The 23,382-nt window shown below is 37.3% G+C and overlaps 1 protein-coding gene across 1 annotated transcript; it reads right to left on the minus strand.

The window, feature by feature from the left end:
- Positions 1 to 4,466: 4,466 nt before the first annotated feature.
- On the minus strand, positions 4,467 to 14,370 carry LOC23687770. Its single transcript, XM_021845934.1, has 3 exons — positions 13,109 to 14,370; positions 12,920 to 13,056; positions 4,467 to 4,887 (listed from the first exon to the last, which is right to left on the minus strand). The coding sequence occupies exons 1-3, from the start codon at positions 13,935 to 13,937 to the stop codon at positions 4,630 to 4,632; spliced, it is 1,224 nt and encodes a 407-aa protein (XP_021701626.1). The 5' UTR covers positions 13,938 to 14,370; the 3' UTR covers positions 4,467 to 4,629.
- Positions 14,371 to 23,382: the final 9,012 nt, after the last annotated feature.

Raw genomic sequence — 23,382 nt, forward strand, 5'->3', positions numbered from 1 at the left:
GCATCGAAGGTTGATTGCCGTCAGTATAAGAGCACATAGAAGCCTCCTGTATTTTGCCTGTGTTGGTAGCAAAGCTCAAAGCTTTGAGCCAACCCTTTTACAGTAAAGAAGCTAGGCAAAATACTGGACGCTTCAATGCTTACTGACATTAAAATGGCTTTCTCAAATTTTCACCACCTAATTAAGTTTCAATATTGTCGCTCCCTTGCGGCGCCTATGGACCTATTCGTTTCCATCATTTGCATCTATAGACTCCCTTTACCTTTGAGTCGCATGACCGCTACAGCCATAAAACAAAAATAATACAGAACTTCTACAAGAGCTTCTGGAGGGTTGCCAAGCGGAACTTCCATATAAAATCATACAGAAACTTTTGGTGAAATCCCAAGAGGAGCATCCGAGTGGACTCCTAGAGGAGTTTTTGGAGTAACTAGCGAAGGAATTCCTAGAGAAACTTTTAAGGAACTCTAGAAGAAATCATAAAAGAACTTTCGGTAGAACATCCGGAAGATTACGGAGATAAACTTTTGGGATAAACATTAACGCAACATCCAGAAGAACTCTGTGAAGGAACTCCTAGTAGGGGATCTAGCGGAAACATCTTAGAGTATTTTCGGAAAAACTTCTTGAGTAACTTTTGGAGGACCATCATGCGGGATCTTCCAGAAGAACTTCGACAGGAACTTCCAGAGGAACTTCTGCAGTAACCTCCTGAGGAACTTCACAAGAATTTCCAAGGTAATATCCATAAATTATACACATGACTCATATGAAATTTTTAAAAATCCCTTAAAAAAAAGCGTTGCGAAGGGGGGATGGTGGTCAAAATTTTGTAATTTTAGCGTTACGTAATAAATGCATACTGCCTTATAGGAACGTTCTGAGGAATTCCTACAGGAACTTTTACATAACCTTCTGGAAATTTCGGAGATATTCCTTCAGGATTTTCAGGTTATGGCTTTCAGTCTTCAATGAAACTCAAAAAATGGATTTTAGCTTACATCCGACATTTGGGACACATGTATTCTGCCTTTTTTTTTTTTTTCAAGGAATTAGTTGTGTTCCGTTCTATCACTTTGCCCATAGTATAAGCAACATTTGTCCAGAAGCATAAAACGAATTCCTCATACGGGTACTGTATGGGTTTGAAAATCCAAAAACGATCCGAGTCACAGAACTGAAATGCAGTTGCTTGTTTTTGCACTACTTTTACACAACATAGAATTTTCCTTGGAAATTTTTGCTATATTGTCATTTTTACATTCGTATATCGTGTGGAAGGCACGATGATACTCTATGCTCCGGAAAGTTACGAAAATTTCCATCAGGAAAAGATCCTTGGTCGACTGGAAATCGAACCCAGACAACTTCAGCATCGCTTTGCTTTGTAACCGCGGACTTTTAGGATAAAGTGGGCCTCTATGAAATTGAATACAGTCAACTTTTCATAACTCTATACAGTGGGATTCCGTTTTTGGCATGCTCCGTTTTTGGCATTCCCCGATTTTGGCAACAAAATGGATCCGTTTTTGGCAACATTTTTGAATACCATTAAAATTTGTAATTTTTTGTAAATATTATCGTGTCTGTTGCTTTATTTATCTGAATGGCAGGTCAACTACACACCGATTACATTCCAGATCTTCATTTTCGTTGATATTCCCCCAAATCTCATTAACTACTAAGGGCTCCCGTACGCGTTTATTTACTTCAGGATGGTAATTTGTCATGCATTCGCAACGTTTCATAAGGCCATTCATCTCCACCACAATTTCAACTAGAGATCAATCTCTTAGGCATTCCTCTTAAGTGTCCAGCCCACTTGGGTCTGCCAGTAGGTGGTACACTAAAAATCACTTCTCTCCAGTTTTGGAGCAGCTTGTTTGAACAGAGTACAAGCACATTAGGCAACTAAAAGTCACCTTTTTAGCTCGCTGTTATTATTGTGGAGTTACATACATTGCGCATGAAAAACACACCGCAGTAATAAATGCAAATACAACAATATGTCGTGCATCATAACTTTTAAGGAATTTCATAGAATAAATTGCTTAATTCTAGTGAATTGCAGAAGTGCCAACATATAATCCATAAAAAAGTGAAGATTTTACTATATTGCATATTATTTTTAAAAAAATCCAATGTTCCATTCAATACCGGCACAAATGTGAACACAGTCCAAACTACAACTTATTCTCAATAATTGAAGCGTGCGATAAAAACGATTAAGAGTATTTTAACTTTTTGTTTGTGATATTAGTGTGCATATTAATATTTCTGCGACAACTAATTAGAGCTACGTTCCCTCTTTGTTGGAAATTCTTTAAGACGTTAGATTTTTAAGAGACGAGTTCGGTGCAAGATTTTTAATCAAGGATACGGGTCTCAACATAAACAAAATGTTCCTTGCGAGCTGGGACTATGAGTTTCCTAACTGAAGCCTGGAGAATCCTTAGGAGATTCTTAGTCCTTAAGGGACTTCTCAGAAGTTTTAACGGATTCTTGAGGATCCTGAGAATGTATAGTTGGTTATTGGGGATTAAGTCCGAAATTTGGTGATTCCTAATAAACTCTTAAGATTTCTAGGGCATCCTGGTTATTCCTAGCGGGAAAATATGAATTTGTGGTGGTATTTTGAGTATTTCTGGCGAAATCTTGTAGATTTTGAAAAGGTTTCCAGAGGAATTTGAGTGCTAGTGGTAACCTAAGAATAAAAAACATTTGACAATTTTCCTTGGAGACTTGAGAATTTTCGGCAATATAGCAGCATTATTTTTAGCAAGATGCTTCGGAACCTTAGCGTTTTCCAGTAGATTACTTACGAGCACCTGAAGATTCCTATCAGGTTCTTGAGGTTTCATAACATGGATATATGTATATATATATGTTTATATGTTTAGCTAAATAAAAACACACTTCAAGTAAAAATACTAAAAGTTGTATATGTATTCTACAAAATTACGAGTCGCATTTATAGATCATGAGATGTAGTTGTTTATGTTTGGTCTTTTGACTGCAGTCAATCATTCATTATGAATTGCTTTACTTTTTCAGAAACATTAATTAGGAAGGTATTCTAAACTTACCGAATTTTGTGAAATTTTACGCTAAAGCCTAAAGTTGAACTGATTTTTGATGTTTTTCAATACCCAGGGCTTTTGATTTGTACTTAAAAACGTCTTTGTATGAATACAGTAACACATTTAATTTTTTTCGTTTTATTACACAGTTTTAGGAAAATGTTCAGTTCTTGTATAAAAGCCACTTTTGCGATTATTAATTTTACATGGCCCACTCATACAAATAGTGTACATGAAGCTTCTAAAAATCATTAAAGACGTTGAGGTTTAAAAAGCATGGACGTAGAACGTTTGCCACAATTAACATTTCGGCGCTATAGATCCATAGCATAGTACAATATCACGGAAAACTGCTTAGAAGTGAACCGTTCAGAAGTCTTTATGCCATATGGTTCTATAAGGATGATATAATAACATTCTAATGATGTTTTCAAAACCAGTAGGGTAAGTGTTCCCTTAGTTGTGGCTGTTCGAATAGTTGCGGTAGTGCCGTTTTCACTGATTTTATTACCATTAACTACAGAACCGACACTGCCAATCGACGTCTTGGCTTGTTGATACACGGAATAGTTGAAAAGTGCGTTCAAATTGCTTTAAAACTGATGAAATATCGCTAAAATTGCTAAAACTGTTCTTGCTTGTACCAATAGTTGCGGTAAAGTGTTCCTATAGTGGAGGATCCCATAAGAAAACAACGGATACCGCAACTATAGGAACACAAATTAAAAATATACCGCAACTAAAGGAACAGTGTACCAATAGTGGAGGTATTATTTTTCACTTACATGCCGTGGATTACTGCGATGAAATCATTTTTCTTATTAAGTTAATGGTCGTTACTTCCCGTTACAACATTAACATGTACATTAATTGCGCTTCTTCAATTTAGGGGGTTGAATGAACTTCAACAGTGCTTAGTACCTCCACTATTGGTACATCTACCCTAGTTGAAAAATAAAATTTAAAATAAGGGTTCCGATTTTGGCACGGTTCCGTTTTTGGCAACTGAAAATTTCGGAATTCCACTGTATTGAAAAGACCATCAGGTTAGGGAGGTATCAAGTCATAGAACAAAAAGTAGTGCAAATGCGATCCAACGGACCATCGAGGTAGCCATTAGAGTCAACTTTTACTATGGGTCTCTAACTCGATATCGAGATACAAAACGTCGAGTAAGGGAGAGTTGACTGTATGTAGATAAATAAAAAAAAATACTTTCAATAATAATATTGAGGGCATTCAAGTAAAATGTAACAAATATATAACATATTTGTATCCCCTTATTTACAAAAAAAACAATATCTCAAGAACAAGCCAGCGGTGTTGTAAATACCACAGCTGATCAAACATCAGTCCAAGTAGTCGCCGTTCTGCGTCATCCCACTCGGTTGTGATATTCGCGTTTGTGTCAAAATTTAAAACAATAATGGTCAATGTCCCCAGTGTGGAGCCATTTGCGGAGAAAACTAAAACACTACAGGAAAAAGTAAGTCAACAATCAATACTTATATTTAAAAAAAAACTACATAGGTATAGGTGCATCCAAACACTAAGAATGTAGACAGCCACAGGTGCACCCGCTGTGCAGACAACATTCGCTGCATCTTCCGCAGCTGCGGCACAGGGGAACCTGCTTCCGCTGACAGGCCGAGCATTGCGGAAAACGGAGCAGGTTCATGTTGTGTGCATCCCAATTGTGTGGATTGTAGATCGACTCCAGTCCGGGGTAGCTTGGCCGGGCACCGCGTTCCATCGAATGGACATATCGTGGCCTTGGTGGTGGCGGCGGGAACATGTGAGGGCATCCCTGTAACGAGGTTTGGGAAAAGGGTTAATCATGTATTTGACCATCATATTTTGATGTTTGTGCGATATTTGCCGGAAAACCATTCGCTAGCTATTCGCCAAAATGACATTTGCCACAAATTACCATTTGCCACTTGTCAATTCCCCAGTCATTCCCCAGAATTTTGTTTGTTGCTGTTTTATCTCAAATTGCGAACATGACTCATATCCCTAACAGAGTCGATATTAAAGAGTAAAACTAATCTAGTCAATACACTCCCTTACTCGATATTTTGTATCTAGATATCGAGTTAGAGAACCATTTTAAAAATTGGTTTTAATGGCTACTTCATGGTCTCTTGGATCGCAGCTGCACTGGTTTTGTTTTCTGTACCTCGATGGGCCTAGCAGTAATCGAGAGTTGACTTATTCAATATGGATTTCTTGAATTCTACATAAATTTATCATCTTGAGCAAGAATTTCCAACATTTTATTTAAAACCTCACCTTTAAGTCGAGTGTTCGGAATTTAGGGGAAATTACGTATTCTTGTCAGTCTAAGCCGATGCCGCGCTTCTTCTACAATTTTCTCGGACATGAGCGGGCAAATTACGTGTTTGTCTGTTAACATTTATGCGCAGCCCTATCCTGTATCAATTCACACGGACGGAATTATTAAAAGCTTTTTGGAAACGTTTTTACAATGCTTCGAACATCTCTTGTTAGTGTGACTATTCTCCGCAGCTTTCCCATAAAACTGCAAGCGAATCTCTTCGGCAGCTTCAAATCAGATTTTGCTTCATTGATTTCGCCTATTTTTTTTATCAAGTTGTGAAAAATGGGCTTACTTATTACAAAATTCAAAATTTCAACATTAAGCTGAATTTTTACAAAGAACAGTTCTGATGGTAATTCAAATCCTAAAAATAAGTGCATAGAATCCAACTATTAAACATTTACTCATTTTTGAAATTTGAGCTGAGCTTCAGCTTGAAAATATAAACAAATGAAGCGGCAAATAACTAAACTTGGTTCAAAATCTGAGCATGAAACTTTTGTTTTACGGATGTCTCAGGATCCTGACCACATAGAAAGATGGCGTCTTCGGAAAAATTGATCAGTAGCTCAAGGAATATCATTGTTTTATCCATAAAATTCAAGATTTTGCCACCAGGCAGCGATACCCGAGGAGGAGAAAATAACTGCCTAATTACTAATGCATACCATATTTTGGTATCATACCAAAATTAGGTTTGTTCAGATGTCAAAACCTCAATTTGGTATGAGAATTGTATTGGAAAAAAATCTTTAAAACAATTAAAAATACTTCATTGAGGTTTGAAACAGCTATTGTGGACTGCTGGAGATATTAAACTATTATTGAAAAATTTCACTTTCATATAAAAATCCATAAAGTATTATTTAGATATTACAATACCTGATCTAGTTATCAGCTTGGTATGTGTAGAATATGCAGAAGGTATTATTTGAGGTATTTTACCTCTTATGCAGGGCTCATTCATACCTCATTCAGGTTGTAAGTATTGGAAATTATCTGGTTGGAATACCTTAATTTGGAATTCAGAAGTTTTCTTCTGCTCGGGTAGTGAGCATGAAACTTTTGTTTCGCGAATATCTCAGGATCCTGATTATATAGAAATATGGCGTCTTCGGACAAGTTATTCAGTAGCTCAACGACCATCATTGTTTAAGCCGAGATGTTGCCAGTGAGCAGGAAACTTTTGATTTACGAATCTTTCTAAGTACACTAAAACCTCAATTTACGAAGTCTTTTTTTACGCTACCTCAATTTAAGTCACTTTTTTTACGAAGTGAACTCAATTTAAGTCACTTTTTTACGCAGTGCGTAAATTGAGTTTTGACAATTCTGTGGGAAATTATTGACCTCCGGTTGGGGAAAACCGTTGGAAACCCATACAATATGGGTATTTTTGAAATGGGCACGATGAGGTGATGACGAAAATCGATGTCCGACGCCATTTTGGAATCCAAGATGGCGACCACTGATTTGGGAAAAACGTTGGAAACCCATACATTATAGGTATTTTCGGAATATGCACGATGAGGAGATGACGAAAATCGATGTCCGACGCCATTTTGAAATCCAAGATGGCGACCTCTGATTTGGGGAAACCCTTGGAAACCCATACAATATGGGTATTTTCGGAATGGGCACGATAAGGGGATGACGAAAATCGATGTCCGACGCCATTTTGGAATCCAAGATGGCGACCTCTGGTTTGTGAAAATCTTTGGAAACCCATACAATATGGGTATTTTCAGAATGGGCACGATGAGGGGATGACGAAAATCGATGCCCGACGCCATTTTGGAATCCAAGATGGCGACCTACGTTTGGAGAATATTATTGACGAAAATCGATATCTGACGCCATTTTTAAATTAAATTTACCAAAACCTCATTCAACGAAGTCTGTTTTTACGCAAATTCAATTGACGTCACTTGTTTAACGAAGTAAATTCATGAACATCAGTACATTGATCCATTTGCTTATATTAAGGGGAAGTAGGCCGTCATTGAAATTTGTACTGGGCATCGATGATTATGGCCAATCCGTCTCACGATTGCGAATCCAAGAAAATCACTAGGTTTTGCACTGACATTGCTGAAAATGTATCAGCATACTTTCTATATTTATGCGCAAGTAGTGATACTTTAATGAATCAATATTACTTAAGATGACTGAGTTTTATCACTTTGAAATTGCAATCTGCAAAATCAACAAGGCTACCAAAATGAATGACGGGCTACTTAGCCTTAAGAGTTTAGATTTTATGCTATAAATAAGTATCATCAATGTACAACTACTTAAGTTTGTAGATACTCAGGCCTATATATCGTGGAGTCCTCGGAAGTCGTTTGCTAATATGGGCAGTAAGAGGCCTTTGCAATATTGAAGAACTATCTATTGATTGGTTACGCTTGTATATCCTAATACCCATATTCGATAGAGATCTAAGAGGACCAAGGACATCCGCACACATTCATACAATACAGTCAGTACAATGTTCCGATTTTGTCAGCCCCATGCTGCATTTAGGGTTGACAAAATTGGGAAAGAGCTTGAATCGGGATTTTTTTTTTCGACAGGTTTCAAGTTTTATTTTAACTTTAGGACTTAGCTCTATGATTTCGTTAATATAAACATTGCTTTTTACTCCCATTTTCTATGAAACGTAATCCAAGGTAACATTGATGAGTTTCTTGGATAATCATTCAACATTTCAAAATTTCTGTCTTCAGATGATTGTATAAACGTGGCAAAGGTCATAATTGACTTTATGCACCCAATATTGCCAGTATAGACGTGTTTGCTCTAATAAAATTAATATAAATTTTAGGGTAACAAAATCGGGCAAAAAAGGATGCTAAAATCGGGGGTAGACAAAATCGGAGGCTGACAAAATCGGGTCATTACTGTACACCGTTTACCCACAGGCATGGTAAGGGGCCTTTGGAGCATTTGAAAACTATCTTCTAATCACTTATTATGGCCGTAGATCCAAAGGCTTTTTTTCAATGGAGTCCTTGGAGCACCAAAAACATCCGTATAAATCAATAAAATATTTCGTTGTCTTAAATGAATGGTTAAGAGACTGTGCTATATTAAAAAATTGCCCATAGACCATTGATTCCGTTTGTAGATTCAAATGCCTATATTCCTTGGAGGACCTAGGATATCGGTACAAATCATAATACACCGTTTACTCACATGAATAGTTGGGGTCCTGTGGAGTATTTGAAAACTAACCTCTAATCTCCTATTACGGTCGTAGATCCCAAGACCTATTTTCAATAGAGTCCTTGAAGGACCTAGGACATCGACACAAATTATTACAATACACCGTTTACTCACATGAATGGTTAGGGGCATGTGGAGAATTTGAAAACTAACCTCTAATCTCCTATTACGGTCGTAGATTCCATGGCCTATATTCAATGGAGTTCTTGGAGGACCTAGGACATCTGCACAAATTATAAAAATACTCAGTTTACTACTATGAATAGATAAGGACCTGTGCCATATCAAAAAAACATCAAAGGATCGCTAAATATGCCAGTACACTGCAGGTATATATTCCAGGAAGTTTTTGGATGAACTAGACACCTGTTGTACTCACTTTATTACCAAAACTTGGATCTGATAATACAAATGCTTCTTAGAATTATAACAATCTTCTAGGGTCCAGTATTGTGAGATATTCTTCTACATAAAAATGACAATTTGATCTCCGTTAATTCATGTAGAGTCATATGCCCAAACTCCAAAGATTTCTTGTAAGACCTTAACTTGCACACATTTTGGCCTGATTTAGAACCCAATGTATTAATAATATGTTAATGGTGCTAAAAGAGCATATTTTTTATAAATAATATAAATTAATTTCATACAAGTAGACTCTAAACGGCATAACCTCGTTTTACGAACTGAGCTCCCTCGTTTTACGCACTGATTCAATTTACGCACCCCCGATCTAGTTCGTAAATTGAGGTTATAGTGTACTCTAGATTAGGAAATATGATCGAAGCATGAGCATGAGTCTAGATGGCATTTCTAGGTGTCAGGATCCTGAGGTATTCGCAAAACAAAAGTCTCATGCACACTAGCACTGCCTGGTGGCGGAATTCCGTAGTTCAATGACAACCGCATGTCAGTTCTTTAGCTATTCAACAACTCTTCACAAGGCACCAACCTTTCAAATCATTAGGATCTAGATATTCTTCTAGTTAATTAAATCCCATAAGCTCTAAGTCTCATATAACAGCCCCATCTACGTGTCTTATAGGAGACCTGACTGCATTTAACTTATTCGAACCATTTTATCAGTGTTGCCAGCGTAAAAAAATGATTGTGTTTCGTTTTCCCGGACACAGTGAGTAACATAAAATACATACTTAAACTTTGCTCAAGATTTGACATAAATAAGATGCATAAATTTAATATATTGATTGTTATACATTTTTTTCGGGCCACTCAAATAAAGATAAATAAAAATGAGCAGTGTTGCGACCTATGACAAAATTTCGAACCCTTCATGAGAAACTATTTACAGTTGAATAGTATTCCTATATTGCTGAGCATTCTATTTTTCTATTCCGCTCAAGTTTTATAATTTTGATCTTTTCTCAATTCTTCTTAAACAGTGTTGCCAGCCACATGAACATTTGTGTTTTGGCTGACTGTATGACATGCAACACTTCTTTCAGCTCTGGTTAACATTCGGTATTGTTATCTTTAAAATTTAATACCTGGATATAACACCTCGATATAATTGGATCTTTTGATAACAATTGAGCAGTGTTGCCAACTATTATCAGAATATGAAAATTTCAATGGCATTTTTGGTAAGTTCTCAATCCATGTTTTAACTTTGCCGATTATCTCAGATCAGTATTTCCACATCTAGACGCTGCATTTTTTAAAAACTTAATAATAACCCTGATTTTTTTACGAACGATTCTTTTTACGACCCCCCTATACTGCCCATAAAGGCAAAACTGTCCCATATGGAATTAGTAGGCATTGAGAAAACAGCGGTCAAAGTTTGAAGTTTGCATTTTCATACAAATGTTTATAATTTTCTGATAAATTTTTGAACGAAATATTCATTTAGCTCCACCCCACAAAATATTCATTTTGATAATATTGATCAGTAAAAAATATAAAGTTGCACATAATTCTAGTTTTGCAGTTGTTATTGGGGTTCAAAGTTCATATAGAGACTGTTATGCCTTTATTTTTCAATATGGGACTTCACCAACTTCATATTTTTCCACAACATTTTCAAACAAAGTGTATAAATTTTCATATGCGTATTGAAGTGTATATTGAAACATGAATGTTGTGATGAAAAAAGGTGTTGGTTAGAACATCAATTTGGGACAGTTATGCTTTTATGGGCAGTATAACGGTCGTAAAAATAGGTTGGGGTGAACAATCTTGTTTATTAATTCCTCGAGTTCCTGGGCATTATTATGTGATTGTACTTTCTACAAACTATGCAAATTGGCAAAGAATCCAATTCGATAAATATCTTTAGTAACTCGAACAACATGAGATGTACAGACAGCACCAAATACAGTAGGAACTTAAAAGCAGAAAATACGACAAAATACAATTAAAAAATCTTCAGGCCAGCCATGTTGTACGCTGTAGCAATAAAGACTAGCTGTTGTAATTCCATGAAGAAAGCTCTGCAGAGGATTCAAAAAAAAATGAAAATGATTCTGAAGGTTCCTTCCTGGTGTAGTACTAATGAGTTACTTAGAATATCCAATGTTGAAACATTGGAACAAATGTCAAATAAAAATTTTAATAATTTTAGATAAAAATCGTTGCAATCTTCTATTGTCACCCAGAATCGTACCCAGCACCTTCGGCATGGCTTTGTTTTGTAACCACTCGGCTAATTTGGTTGAACCAGTTCGGTTCGGTGTCATTCCTGCAAAGAACAAACTCCTGTAGTAGAAATTTCGACTTGCGACAAGTTTCCAAAACTACATTATTTTGGTACTGTACGTCTCCAAGAAGTGTATGGTGTAATATTTTTCAAAAGTATGCAAGAAAGAGTGAGACAACCTGTGAAAATGAGCATTTTTAGTGTGAAAAAAGGCTACCTCAAATTAGAGATGGACAAGACGGCTCATTTTAGTGAACGGATCCGATCCGAATCAGTCATTTTAGTGAACCGGATCTTTTGAACGGTTCAGTGGCTCGCAAAGGAAGAGCGAACTGAACTGGAAAAAGAGCGACTCACTCTCTGTTGCGCGAAATGCGACGTAGCTTCGGCATCTTTCGCCCACTCATTCTTCGTACATTTATCCCCAGAAACTCACGATATATACTCGGCCGTTTACCCCTACCCGAATCAAAAGGAAGAAGCAAAATGTGCTTTGCCGTTCAAGTGGATACAGTGCCCAACTGGGCGGGGAAAATTAATTGTTTGGCTGTGTCTGCTCTGAGAGAGTGGAGCTGCATGTGTACCGTGGCGTGCAAAGCAAGGCACATGTCTAGCGTTATACTAAGGCCGAGAAACAAACGAAAGAGATTATGGGAAAAGAATCTGTTTGTACTTTTTCGGGTCACGTTTTGAATAATCCGTGTTGATCAACTGAACCGACTCTCGCCAAAAAAGAGCCACGGATCCCTCGTTCTTTTGAGTGATCCGGGTCTCGTATCTGTGAACAGCAAACATGAACTCGTCAAGCAAAAATACACCGTGAACTAGATCATGTTTATGAGTAAACATGATGGTATTTCATGGTGTATTTTTGTTCACGTTTTCCAGAACTTTGTTTTTAGCGTGTATGTATACAAATGTATCCATTTTTTATTATTTTTAATATTGTAGATTTTCAGTTATAGTTAAGTGCCTTTTATTAGTTTTTCATTTGTATTTTCAACCCAAACGCATCTGTCCGGATTTCGTTTCAAAAGCGTCCGGCATTTTGATGCATGTGTTCGGATTTAAAAACGATATGTTTCATCAATTTACCGTTTTACATGTTATAACTGCATTTTTCAGTAAAATTTTTGTCCAAGATTCAAAGTTTGAACATGTCTCTATGTGAATAACAATAACAGTTACCGTTCCGATTCGTATCACGGACACTTAAGGCCTTAGAAAAGAATAACTCAGCGCCTTAGAAAAGAATAAACTTCCGAATGGTAGGTAAAAAATACGCTTTCGCAACTTGAATAAATTTAAATAAATCGAAATGTGTGGCCTTCTAATTCCGGACGCTTCCTCACTTTTGTCTCATATTCCGGACACTTTAATTCAAATTCCGGACAGCTAATGGAAATCATTACTAGGAAGGTCAAATAATCAGTTGAAATCGTCAAACCACTAAAGAGACGTCTAAGGCAGTAGGACATTATAAGTTTGCATAGATTTTCATGGAAAAAGCTTATTAGAACGAGCCTCGAAAGTGAGATGTCCGGGTAATGTACATCCTGGCGATTGGTTTTGCAAATATCGTTCAATCTATTTTGGATATTGGGTACTTACCGGCTCCCGATACTCATCGTCGAAGTGGGGAACGATTGGAGCTCGATTCAGTACGATAGTTTCAGGATTACCCACAGCAGCCCTCTGCTTTCGTTCCAACGGTCGACTGCTAATGCTTGAACTGGCTGCTAGTAGATCTGAAATGGTGACATAATTAATCATGCGTCTTACGATAGTCTACAGCCTTACCACCCTGTTCTGCGAACGCATTTTCCAATTCGGCTTTCGTTGACTTGAACATATCTTCATCCACCACGATGTAGCTTTCGGGCTCGTACCCTAACGGAGTCTGTCGCTCTGTAGCAGGTGATGTTTTTCGACTTCCCCATTGATTTTCTTTCGGAAGACTCTTGATATCGTTAACTGTGTGTGGCTCAAGATATGTGTTTTCAGATTCCTGCTCTTCCTGTTTCTCGGCCTTTGCTTCGGCTGGGGCATCTTCGACATAGTAAACATCCTCCGTGGTCAGTTCGGGAGTAGTCGGCGAACGACCCGTTACTTCATCGAAGGATTCAGTGCTCTTGGAATCTACAGCCACTTCTTCAGTGTACACTACTTCGTCGAACGATTGAACTGGATCGATGTTGTGAGTCTCGTGTAGGACTACAATTTCTTCATCCTCTCCACCATCGGCTAATGCCTCCGACTCCGCTGCCTGATTCAATTCCACTTGGCTGCTGGTGTTCGACTGTTCGTTATCCGACTCTTCACCTGCTTTTCTGATTGCATTAATCAAAGTACTACTCTCGGAACTTTTCACACTATCCGTAAGTGAATCCTCAAACTCAAAGGTCTTATGGTTTTGCTCAGGATTACTTCCCAACAGTTCATCTTCATACGACCCACTAGTAATCACCTCGGCCTCCGTCCTATCCACCTCAACCAAATCTCCGTCATCGTTTCGGGTAATCGTCGCTCCACTCCGCACGTGTCTCGAGTTGGCGTTAATCAGGACAATCGACACTAGAACAACCGTAATCAGGAGAACCGTTGCTACGAGGGCCCGCATGATGATCATTACACCACTGGAGCAACCTCAACGCGAAAATGTCCAACCCTGCACTGATTCCACTCCACTTGCTAACTAGTGCCTATAGTCAAGCGGCACGCCACAAAAGTGCTGATTTTATACTTTGGACTCTCCAGTACGTGATAATGACCGTGGGATGAAAGCAAAGAAATGCCATGTTTTGGCGTTGTTCACTGGTTGGTTATGTTTGGTAAACTTGGATAGGGCACGACGATTACGGCTGCTGTTTATGAGTCAAGCAGTATCGTTTTTACCTTGTACCTTGGCAGTGATTGAGACCAGATATTGAAAACATGTTCGCCAAAAGCATAATAGTTGGACCATTCTGTAACAAGTGACCATTTGCAAACTTTTTATATGCTATTTACATGGGAGTAGCCAAAGCCATTTGGTTTGCCACGAAAATTTGCCTTATGATTGAATCTTGCAAAGATTGCCTCCAAGATTCATCGTTATAGAATAATTGCGTCATTGTTTTGGAAATTTTCTCAGGAATCCCCCATAAATACTTTTAGTAATTCATTCTTAAATTTCTTTGATTTTTTTATGAAATCTATATAAATTTTCCCCAACAAACATTCTTTCCCTTTCCAGATGGCCGTTTGGACGAGTCTGACACCGTTCTTGACTTTCAAATGTTTGGCTCGCGATTTGTGTTTATTAAGAACACCATTGGGCGATTTTGAAATGATTTTCTAAAAATCAATCTTTTTGAATCCCCCATCCCCATTTTGAAAATAAGCATTGTTTCAAAAACTGAATGGAAATGCATTTAATCCTATTCCAAACCTAGTTTCCAAAATCGAAAATTGATTCGATTCAAAATCACCGATTCAATGGATTTGATTAAATCGGTGAATCAATTCGACATATCAAATTCAAATCAAATCGATTCGGTAACATCGATATTTTGGTAGAATTTGTCCAAATTTAATTGATAATGTTTTGCTAATCCTAAGCCCCATTCATTGAAGTACTGTGCAACATCGATAGTTCTGGTCAATATCAGAGTAACAACAACAAAGGGGTTGTCTGAGCTCTCAATTTCTCCAAAAATGTAACGAAAAATTTCCAAACACACATGTACAAATTTCAAAAACACAGAGATGTAGGAACTTCATGAAATATTGAAGAATTCTTACAAAGTTTCCTTTAAAACAGTGATGGTTAAAATGCGACCCGCGGGCCACATGTGTCTCACGAATTTTTTTTTGTGTGGCATCCGAATGGGATCTGAATAGTAATGTAATGTGGCCCGCATGATGTGATTTCTTGATGACAGATTGTATATTTGTTAACTCAAGTCAATTTTATCTATGATAAAACAATGTCTGCATTTCTCCATGTTGGGTATTTGAATAAATATTAGAAAATAATATAACTACAGTCGACATCGATATCTCTCCCTATGTTGATGATTGCTTCGGTCCCTTCATTCTGCATACGATTTCGCTCTCCATATCTCGATGTCTCCATATCTCGATATCTCCATATCTCGAGATGGTGTCCTGTTGATTTTTTGTTTCCAATTTTCACTTCATATGTCGATATGAACATTATCAAAGGTTACTAGACCAGATTTAAATGATTCAGAACAATTTGAAAACTCTAAATGTAGTTTGTTTGTTTATTGTTTTCCTAGTAACGGAGTAATTTTCAATCTAGTGTTCATTAAACTAATTTTCTTCATCTCGATCTCTCCCTATCTCGATGTTCCTTTCAATATCGAGATATGGAGAAACGACTATATATTTTCAGCTCAGGAAGAACTCCAAAGACTGGCGGAGCACTAAAATTCTACAAGGTTTTTTTTTTAATTTTAAAAGGAATTTATAGAAGACCAATGCATTGCAATATTTTGAACGTATTGAGACAGCCCGCATAATCAATGAGGTTGATTACCACTGCTTTAAAATATTCTAACGAATTTTATGATTCCCAGTGATTTTTGTGGGGACGTCTTAGAATTCCAATGATTATGCTGCAAAGAGTTTCTCTACCTTCCTTAGCGCATTTTTTTTAAGTTATGAACATGTCTTGCACAATGAATCACTACAGATAATTGTAAAATTGAATATTTTCTGTTATACACTTTTGCATCCATCGAAGCCTCTAGTAGAAAAGTTCTTTCCACTCTAACTGGCGTTATGTCCCAACTGAAACTCAGCTTCCTATGGCTGAGATCTTTCTTTACCTATTGATCGTTTTTACATCGTGTAGCAAATTTGCAAACAGACGCCTGAGAAGGTAACTCTGAGAGTGTGGGGATGAGCACCAACGACGACCCACTAAAACCTGGGAGTGAGGCACAGATATTACAAACAAAATATACAACAAAGTTTTTTCAAACTGCAAGTTAACTCCAGTTTGCCAACGACAATCAAGGCAGATTTGATGGAAATCGCTAGTTTTCTTTTGTTGTCTACCTTCGATGTTTCTGCACAAACGTGGTTATCGTGACATTATTTTTGAATACATTCAAATTGATTCTTATTCGATTTTTGTCACCTTTGATGAAATTTAAAAATATATTTTGGTCAATTACGTGCTTTACTCATGTTTGTCCATTGTTACGAATCCCGGCTCCCGGTGACAATTCGTGACAGCGGAATTTCGGCACTATTTGACGTAGAGTTACATATTTCTCAGGAGCACATAAATGTATTGACTAGCCTCCCACCAAACCGTCTCTCAGCTCATCGGAATCCTAGTGTGCTGCGCTGGACGGAGGCTCATTAAAATGCTAAAAGCACGCGCTAGGTGATGTGCTCTCGGAGAGACTCGTCTCATGCGCTGCTCGGCGCTACGGCTCGTCATCGGTATCCAAGTTGGGATACAACTGCTTAGTAACGAAAAGCATCTACAACTATTTTCGCCTCATTATGCAGGTGTCTAGATGGTCTTTATGATACGGTCGAAGACTCGCGATCCAAGAGTTATAATTTCAAACCTCGTTGAAAACTTTTGTAATCACTTTAATTATTGCGCTGAATTTAAAACCATGTGTGCATTAAAAAAAAACGAATTTAAAACGGAGCGCATGAGACCGCAGTGAGACACATCTCAAGAAAAATAAGGCGCACCAAAAAAGGTCTCATAATGTACACCGCGCCCGTGCGCTTGTAAGCAATGAGGCTCCTAGGGTGCACGACGTTAGGCATAAATACGTTAGGCATAAGGACGTTAGGCATAAGTACGTTAGGCATAAATACGATAGGCATAAATACGATAGGCAAAATGGACGTTTGGCATAATGGACATTAGGCATAATGGACGATAGGCATCATTTCAAAAATGAAAAAAAGTTATTGTTTGTGCGAAAAGTGAGCTGACTTTTTTCAGAAATTGTGGAAAGCTTCAAAAATCAAAAGTGTGTCATTTGAAATACGATTGCCCTGCAGTCGTCCCATAGTTGTGAATCTATTGAGGTAAATTTCTAGGACAAAACTTGATTAAATGATTAGCACGAAAATGCTGTTAATTGCCTTTATTAGCTTTGTGATAACTTTAGTGACCATAGAGTAAAGTCCTGCAGAAGGTATTTTAGTTCGGTTTCATGTCAATCCTTGGCCATGAAGTTTAAACGTACTCATGTATCGTGCACAAATAAGAATGCAAAATGGCCACTAGAGTGATGCAAATTTTGAAATGTTTACTCCCCTATGCTTAAACGATTTTAATTATGGTAAATAGCATCCTCCAAAAGTTTGAAGTGATTCGGAAGAAATTTACCTGTGCACACGTCATTTGAAGTTTATATGGAGATTATTATGGAAAACGCCAATCTTTTGTGCTCAGCCCTCTATCTCTTCGTCATAATATTTTATGGAAAAGTGAATAAATTCTTCTAATGTAAAATCCTCCCTTCTACAACTTTGCCGAAGACCACTTTTTGATTGGACGTCAGGATAAATTGTTATTCATCATCATAAAGTGTGTTTGCATGTGGTATGCTTCACCAACTGTTCGGCAGGCAACAGTGGTGCTCCTGGCGGGAAGATTAGATCAAAGTAATCCAGGCTACTATGTTCTACAGCAAAAAAGCAGTGTTGCTCTGAAAGTAATTGAATGATCATCTCAGCATGGTTTAGACTTTGTTATCAATAATAACAAATTATCCTTACGTCCCATCGAAATGTGGTCTTCGGCAAAGTTGTAGCTGGGATGTTTTCACATGAGATAATTGGGACAGACAGGAGATTCTGAGTGCCTGAACCTATGCAGTCAGGTGAAAGTGCACTTCTCTATGGTTTATTAGAGCCCGATGGGTGTCATTCCGACTATGATGTACACGGCCTCTTGAGAAACCGTTCGGTATGCACTTGCTACTCTTAAGCACATATTCTATATGTACTTATCAATCGCTTTAGGTTTACTCAGGGACGAAAAAAAATCATGCTCACTATACTCAATTCACTGAATTTATGCCACCATCAAAGTAACCGCACCACCACCAATATGATTGTACCAATGAAGATGGCACAAAAGTAGATGGGTAAAACAAACAACGATGCCCGTATGTCGTTGGTGTTTTTGAATATCAGAAGCAGAAGAGTGTCAGTTTTAGAAAATTGATTATCAATGAGGTTCAAATTAATATAAAAATATGCTGCTATACGAGTAATGAAGAATCCGATGCACGGAATGGATTATATTGACGCGTCTTTAGTGTGCCTCGTGCAAAAAATACAACTTCCCGAAGCGGAATGTAAAAAAGTCAAGCTAGTAAGAATGAATATCATTTTATGTTTTCGATTATCAAAAAGCGGTTGAGTAGCAGCAGGTTAAAAGGAAACTGATAATCTTGCGCAAGCGCTTTGCCAGTCTTTGTTGTGTTGTCAAGGTGAGGATAAAAACAAATAAAAATCAACGAAGATTCTACCCAGCAAGTATCAATGTAGGCGAGGGTAGATTGAGTATTTTCGTCCCTGGGTTTACTCGTTCTAAGCGCTTTTAACCAGATTAATCATCTATGCCTCAGTATGGATAGCACCACGTCTGCCAGGAGTTTGCGTTTGCTGGCAATTACAGCAGAACAGTTGGACATCATCCTCGAAAACACCGCTATAGCCGTAAAAGCCCTTTTACAGGCATATTCAACGTGACCAACTTGTCATCGATCGTGTTGAGCTTGTCATCGATCATATCCCCAAGATTCCTAAGGGATCGCTTCGACTCTATGGTGCAATCACCTATCGTGATAAGCGCCCGTTGCATGGACTTGCAGTTATTGACCACCAACTCAGACTAGTGACGTGCCAGTCCTAGTTTCATATACTTCATCCATTCCTCAGCTACAGAGATTGAGTGCGCTGCTACCAACTCTACTTCCTCCATCGATTCCCCATAGACCACTAGGATGATGTCGTCAGCGAAGCCAACTATCTTAACATCCGTCAGAAGTGGCAGCCTCAGCACGTCATCGTACATCGCATTCCATAACATCGGGCCCATGATTGAATCTTGAAATACTCCTGCGGTAATTCTAACGCTTTTCTGCTTCTCCTCAGTGTCATAAAGTATAATCCTACTATCAAAATAGCTTTCTAAAAGCCTACTCATATTTTTTTTTTTTTCAATTTCTTTATTAGTATCATTCCAAACATTACATTCATTTCTTATATCTAAGTGTTCTGTGTTATTAGACAACACTATCCTAATTTGTTTAAACAAATCTAAGATTTTATTAACATTTTGTTAACAACATATTACATTTCATTTGCCGTAGCAGTTCAGATTTTTTACAGGTGAGTTGATTTCACCTGCTTATAAGAGAAAAAAAAACGCTTTGAATATACTTAACCTAACTTAACCTAAACATATAACGCATTAATCGTGGCAATAGAAGATTGTAACGATTTTTGCCTGAAATTATTGATTATTTTATTTGACATTTGTTCCAATGTTTCAACATTGGATATTCTATGTAACTCATTGGCACTATACCAAGGAGGAAGCTTCAGAATCATTTTCAAAATGTTATTTTGAATTCTCTGCAGAGCTTTCTTCCTGGTATTACAACAGCTAGTCCATATTGGTACAGCATACAACATGGCTGGCCTGAAAATTTGTTCAAATATCAAAAGCTTGTTCTTAAGACAAAGTTTTGATTTTGTATTAATAAGTGCGTAAAGACATTTTACATATTTGTTACATTTGACTTGAATGCCCTCAATGTGATTTTTGAAAGTTAAATTCTTATCTAGCATGAGCCCTAGATACTTAACTTCATCTGACCAATTTATTGGAACCCCTCTCATCGTGACAACATGTCTACTTGAAGGTTTCAAATAAAGAGCTTTTGGTTTATGTGGGAATATTATTAGTTGAGTTTTGGAAGCATTAGGAGAAATCTTCCATTTTTGCAAGTATGAAGAAAAAATATCCATATTTGCAATCGACTACAGATGACACGCAGGCTTCGACCTTTGGCGGAGAGGCCTGTGTCATCCGCAAACAAAGATTTTTGACATCCCTGAGGTAACTCAGGTAAGTCAGATGTGAAAATATTGTATAATATTGGTCCCAAAATGCTGCCTTGAGGAACACCAGCTCTTACAGGAAGTCTTTCAGATCTGGAGTTCTGATAATTAACCTGAAGTGTACGATTTGACAGATAACTTTGAATTATTCTAACAATGTATGTTGGAAAATTAAAGTTTTTCAATTTTACAATCAAACCTTCATGCCAAACACTGTCGAATGCTTTTTCTATGTCTAGAAGAGCAAGACCAGTAGAATAGCCTTCAGATTTGTTGGAACGGATCAAATTTGTTACACGTAAAAGTTGATGAGTGGTCGAATGTCCATGGCGGAATCCGAACTGTTCATTGGCAAAAATTGAATTTTCGTTGATGTGGGCCATCATTCTGTTCAAAATAACCTTTTCAAAAAGTTTACTGATGGAGGAAAGCAAACTGATTGGACGATAGCTAGAAGCTTCTGCAGGATTTTTGTCTGGTTTTAAATTTGGAACAACCTTAGCATTTTTTCATTTGTCAGGAATATAAGCTAATTGAAAACATTTGTTAAATATATCAACTAAAAATGATAAGCTACTTTCTGGAAGTTTCTTGATGAGGATGTAGAAAATTCCATCATCGCCAGGAGCTTTCATGTTTTTGAATTTTTTAATAATAGTTCTCACTTCTTCCAAATCAGTCTCCCAGGCATTTTCGAAAACGTTCTCTTGATTGAGAATATTTTCGAACTCCTGAGTAACTTCATTTTCAATTGGACTAGTAAGTCCTAAATTAAAATTGTGCGCACTTTCAAACTGCATAGCAAGTTTTTGAGCTTTTTCGCAATTAGTTAGTAATAATTTGTTTTCCTCTTTCAATGCCGGTATTGGCTTCTGAGGTTTTTTCAAGATTTTAGATAATTTCCAAAAGGGCTTAGAGCCGGGGTCCAATTGAGAAATTTTATTTTCAAAATTTATGTTTCTTAAATCTGCAAAACGTTTCTTGATTTCTTTCTGCAAATCCTGCCATATAATTTTCATAGCAGGATCACGAGTGCGTTGAAATTGCCTTCACCTCACGTTTTTAAGACGGATCAAGAGTTTAAGATAATCGTCTATAATCACGGATTCAAATTTTACTTCACATTTTGGAATTGCAATGTTCCTGGCTTCAACAATGGAATTTGTTAAAGTTTCAAGAGCATTGTCAATATCAATTTTAGTTTCTAAAGAAATGTTAACATCAAGATTAGAGTCAACATACGTTTCATATATATTCCAGTCGGCTCGTAAATAATTGAACGTGGAGCTGATAGGATTGAGAGTCGCTTCATGGGATATTTGAAATGTAACAGGGACATGATCAGAATCAAAATCAGCATGAGTAACTAATTGGCTACAAAGATGACTAGAGTCGGTTAAGACCAAGTCAATCGTAGATGGATTTCTAGAAGAGGAAAAACATGTAGGGCTATCAGGGTATTGAATTGAGAAATATCCTGAAGAGCACTCATCAAATAAAATTCTGCCGTTGGAATTACTTTGAGAATTATTCCATGACCGATGTTTGGCATTAAAGTCACCAATGACAAAAAATTTTGACTTATTGCGAGTCAATTTTCGCAAGTCAATTTGGAGCAAATTAACTTGCTGTCCAGAGCATTGAAAAGGCAAATAGGCAGCTATGAAAGTATATTTACCAAACTGTGTTTCAACAGAAACACCTAAAGTTTCAAAAACTTTTGTTTCAAATGACGAAAACAGTTGATGTTTTATACGCCTATGAATGATGATTGCAACTCCCCCACATGCCCCATCAAGTCGATCATTACGATAAACAAAAAAGTTAGGATCTTTTTTTAGTTTGGATCCAGGTTTTAAATAAGTTTCGGTAATAACTGCTAAATGCACGTTATTAGCTGTAAGAAAATTAAACAGCTCGTCCTCTTTACCATTCAGAGAACGAGCATTTCAATTTAAAATATTTAAATTATTATTTGGATCCATTAGAAAAACGTAATCCAATAACAATTTGATTTGTAAATTTTACACCTACTTGGACTGCTTCAGTCATAGTGGTGGCTTTGAACATTGCATCAATCATTAGATTCAATTGTTCAGTTAGAAAATTAAAATCAGAGGCAGACATATCATCTGATGATTTCCCATTGGAATTTTCGGTAGACGAAGAAGCGGGGTAGGAGTTACCTGTGGCGGTAGGGTTTTTTCCATTTGATTTGAAACAAGTAGAATGGGTACTCATGGAACGAATAGGGGAAGAGTTCAAATTACCTGCTACGATATCGGCAAAGGATTTACCGTGGGTAGATACATTCGAAATTGAAAGATTCGAACGGCTGCCCGACGGATTAAAATTTGTTTGTGAATGAGCATGATTATGATCTTCCTGGTGGGTATGATTCCTAATCAAGCGATCGTTAACTGAAAAATGAGCATTGTTCGATACTCTACCATGCAAATTCCGGAAACGACCGTTATCGTAACGGATATTATCCTTCATCTGCCTGGCACGAGCCTCAACGACTCTTTTGCGTGAAATGCATTCCCAAAAGTTAGCTTTGTGAGGGCCCTTGCAATTGGCGCATTCAAACTTTCTGGTATCTTCTTTCACAGGACAGTCGTCCTTAGCGTGAGAAGAACCTCCGCAAATCATGCATTTAGCATCCATGCGACAATTTTTTGTACCATGACCCCACTTTAGGCACCGACGGCACTGAGTGGAGTTCTGGTAATTTCCTCAAGGTTTCTGGAAATGTTCCCATGTCACACGGACATCGAACATAAGTTTAGCTTTTTCTAAAGCTTTAATATTATTTCGTTCTTTTTTGTTAAAGTGAACTAAATAATATTCTTGAGAAAGCCCTTTCCGAACAATGCCAGATTGAGTTCTCTTTTTTCGTAATGTTCTTATTAGGACTGGGGAAAATTCAAGTAAATCATTTATTCCATTTT

Source organism: Aedes aegypti, chromosome 2 (assembly GCF_002204515.2).
Source record: "Aedes aegypti strain LVP_AGWG chromosome 2, AaegL5.0 Primary Assembly, whole genome shotgun sequence".
Lineage (NCBI taxonomy): Eukaryota > Metazoa > Arthropoda > Insecta > Diptera > Culicidae > Aedes > Aedes aegypti.

Bases quoted from the DNA above. Each gene is read 5' to 3' on its own strand.
- LOC23687770 (XM_021845934.1), bottom strand. From the start codon at position 13,937: ATGATCATCATGCGGGCCCTCGTAGCAACGGTTCTCCTGATTACGGTT. The intron at 13,057-13,108 runs GTAAGGCTGTAG...TCACCATTTCAG, and splicing joins TGCGTTCGCAGAACAGGGTG to ATCTACTAGCAGCCAGTTCA. The intron at 4,888-12,919 runs GTAAGTACCCAA...ACCTCGTTACAG, and splicing joins ACGATGAGTATCGGGAGCCG to GGATGCCCTCACATGTTCCC.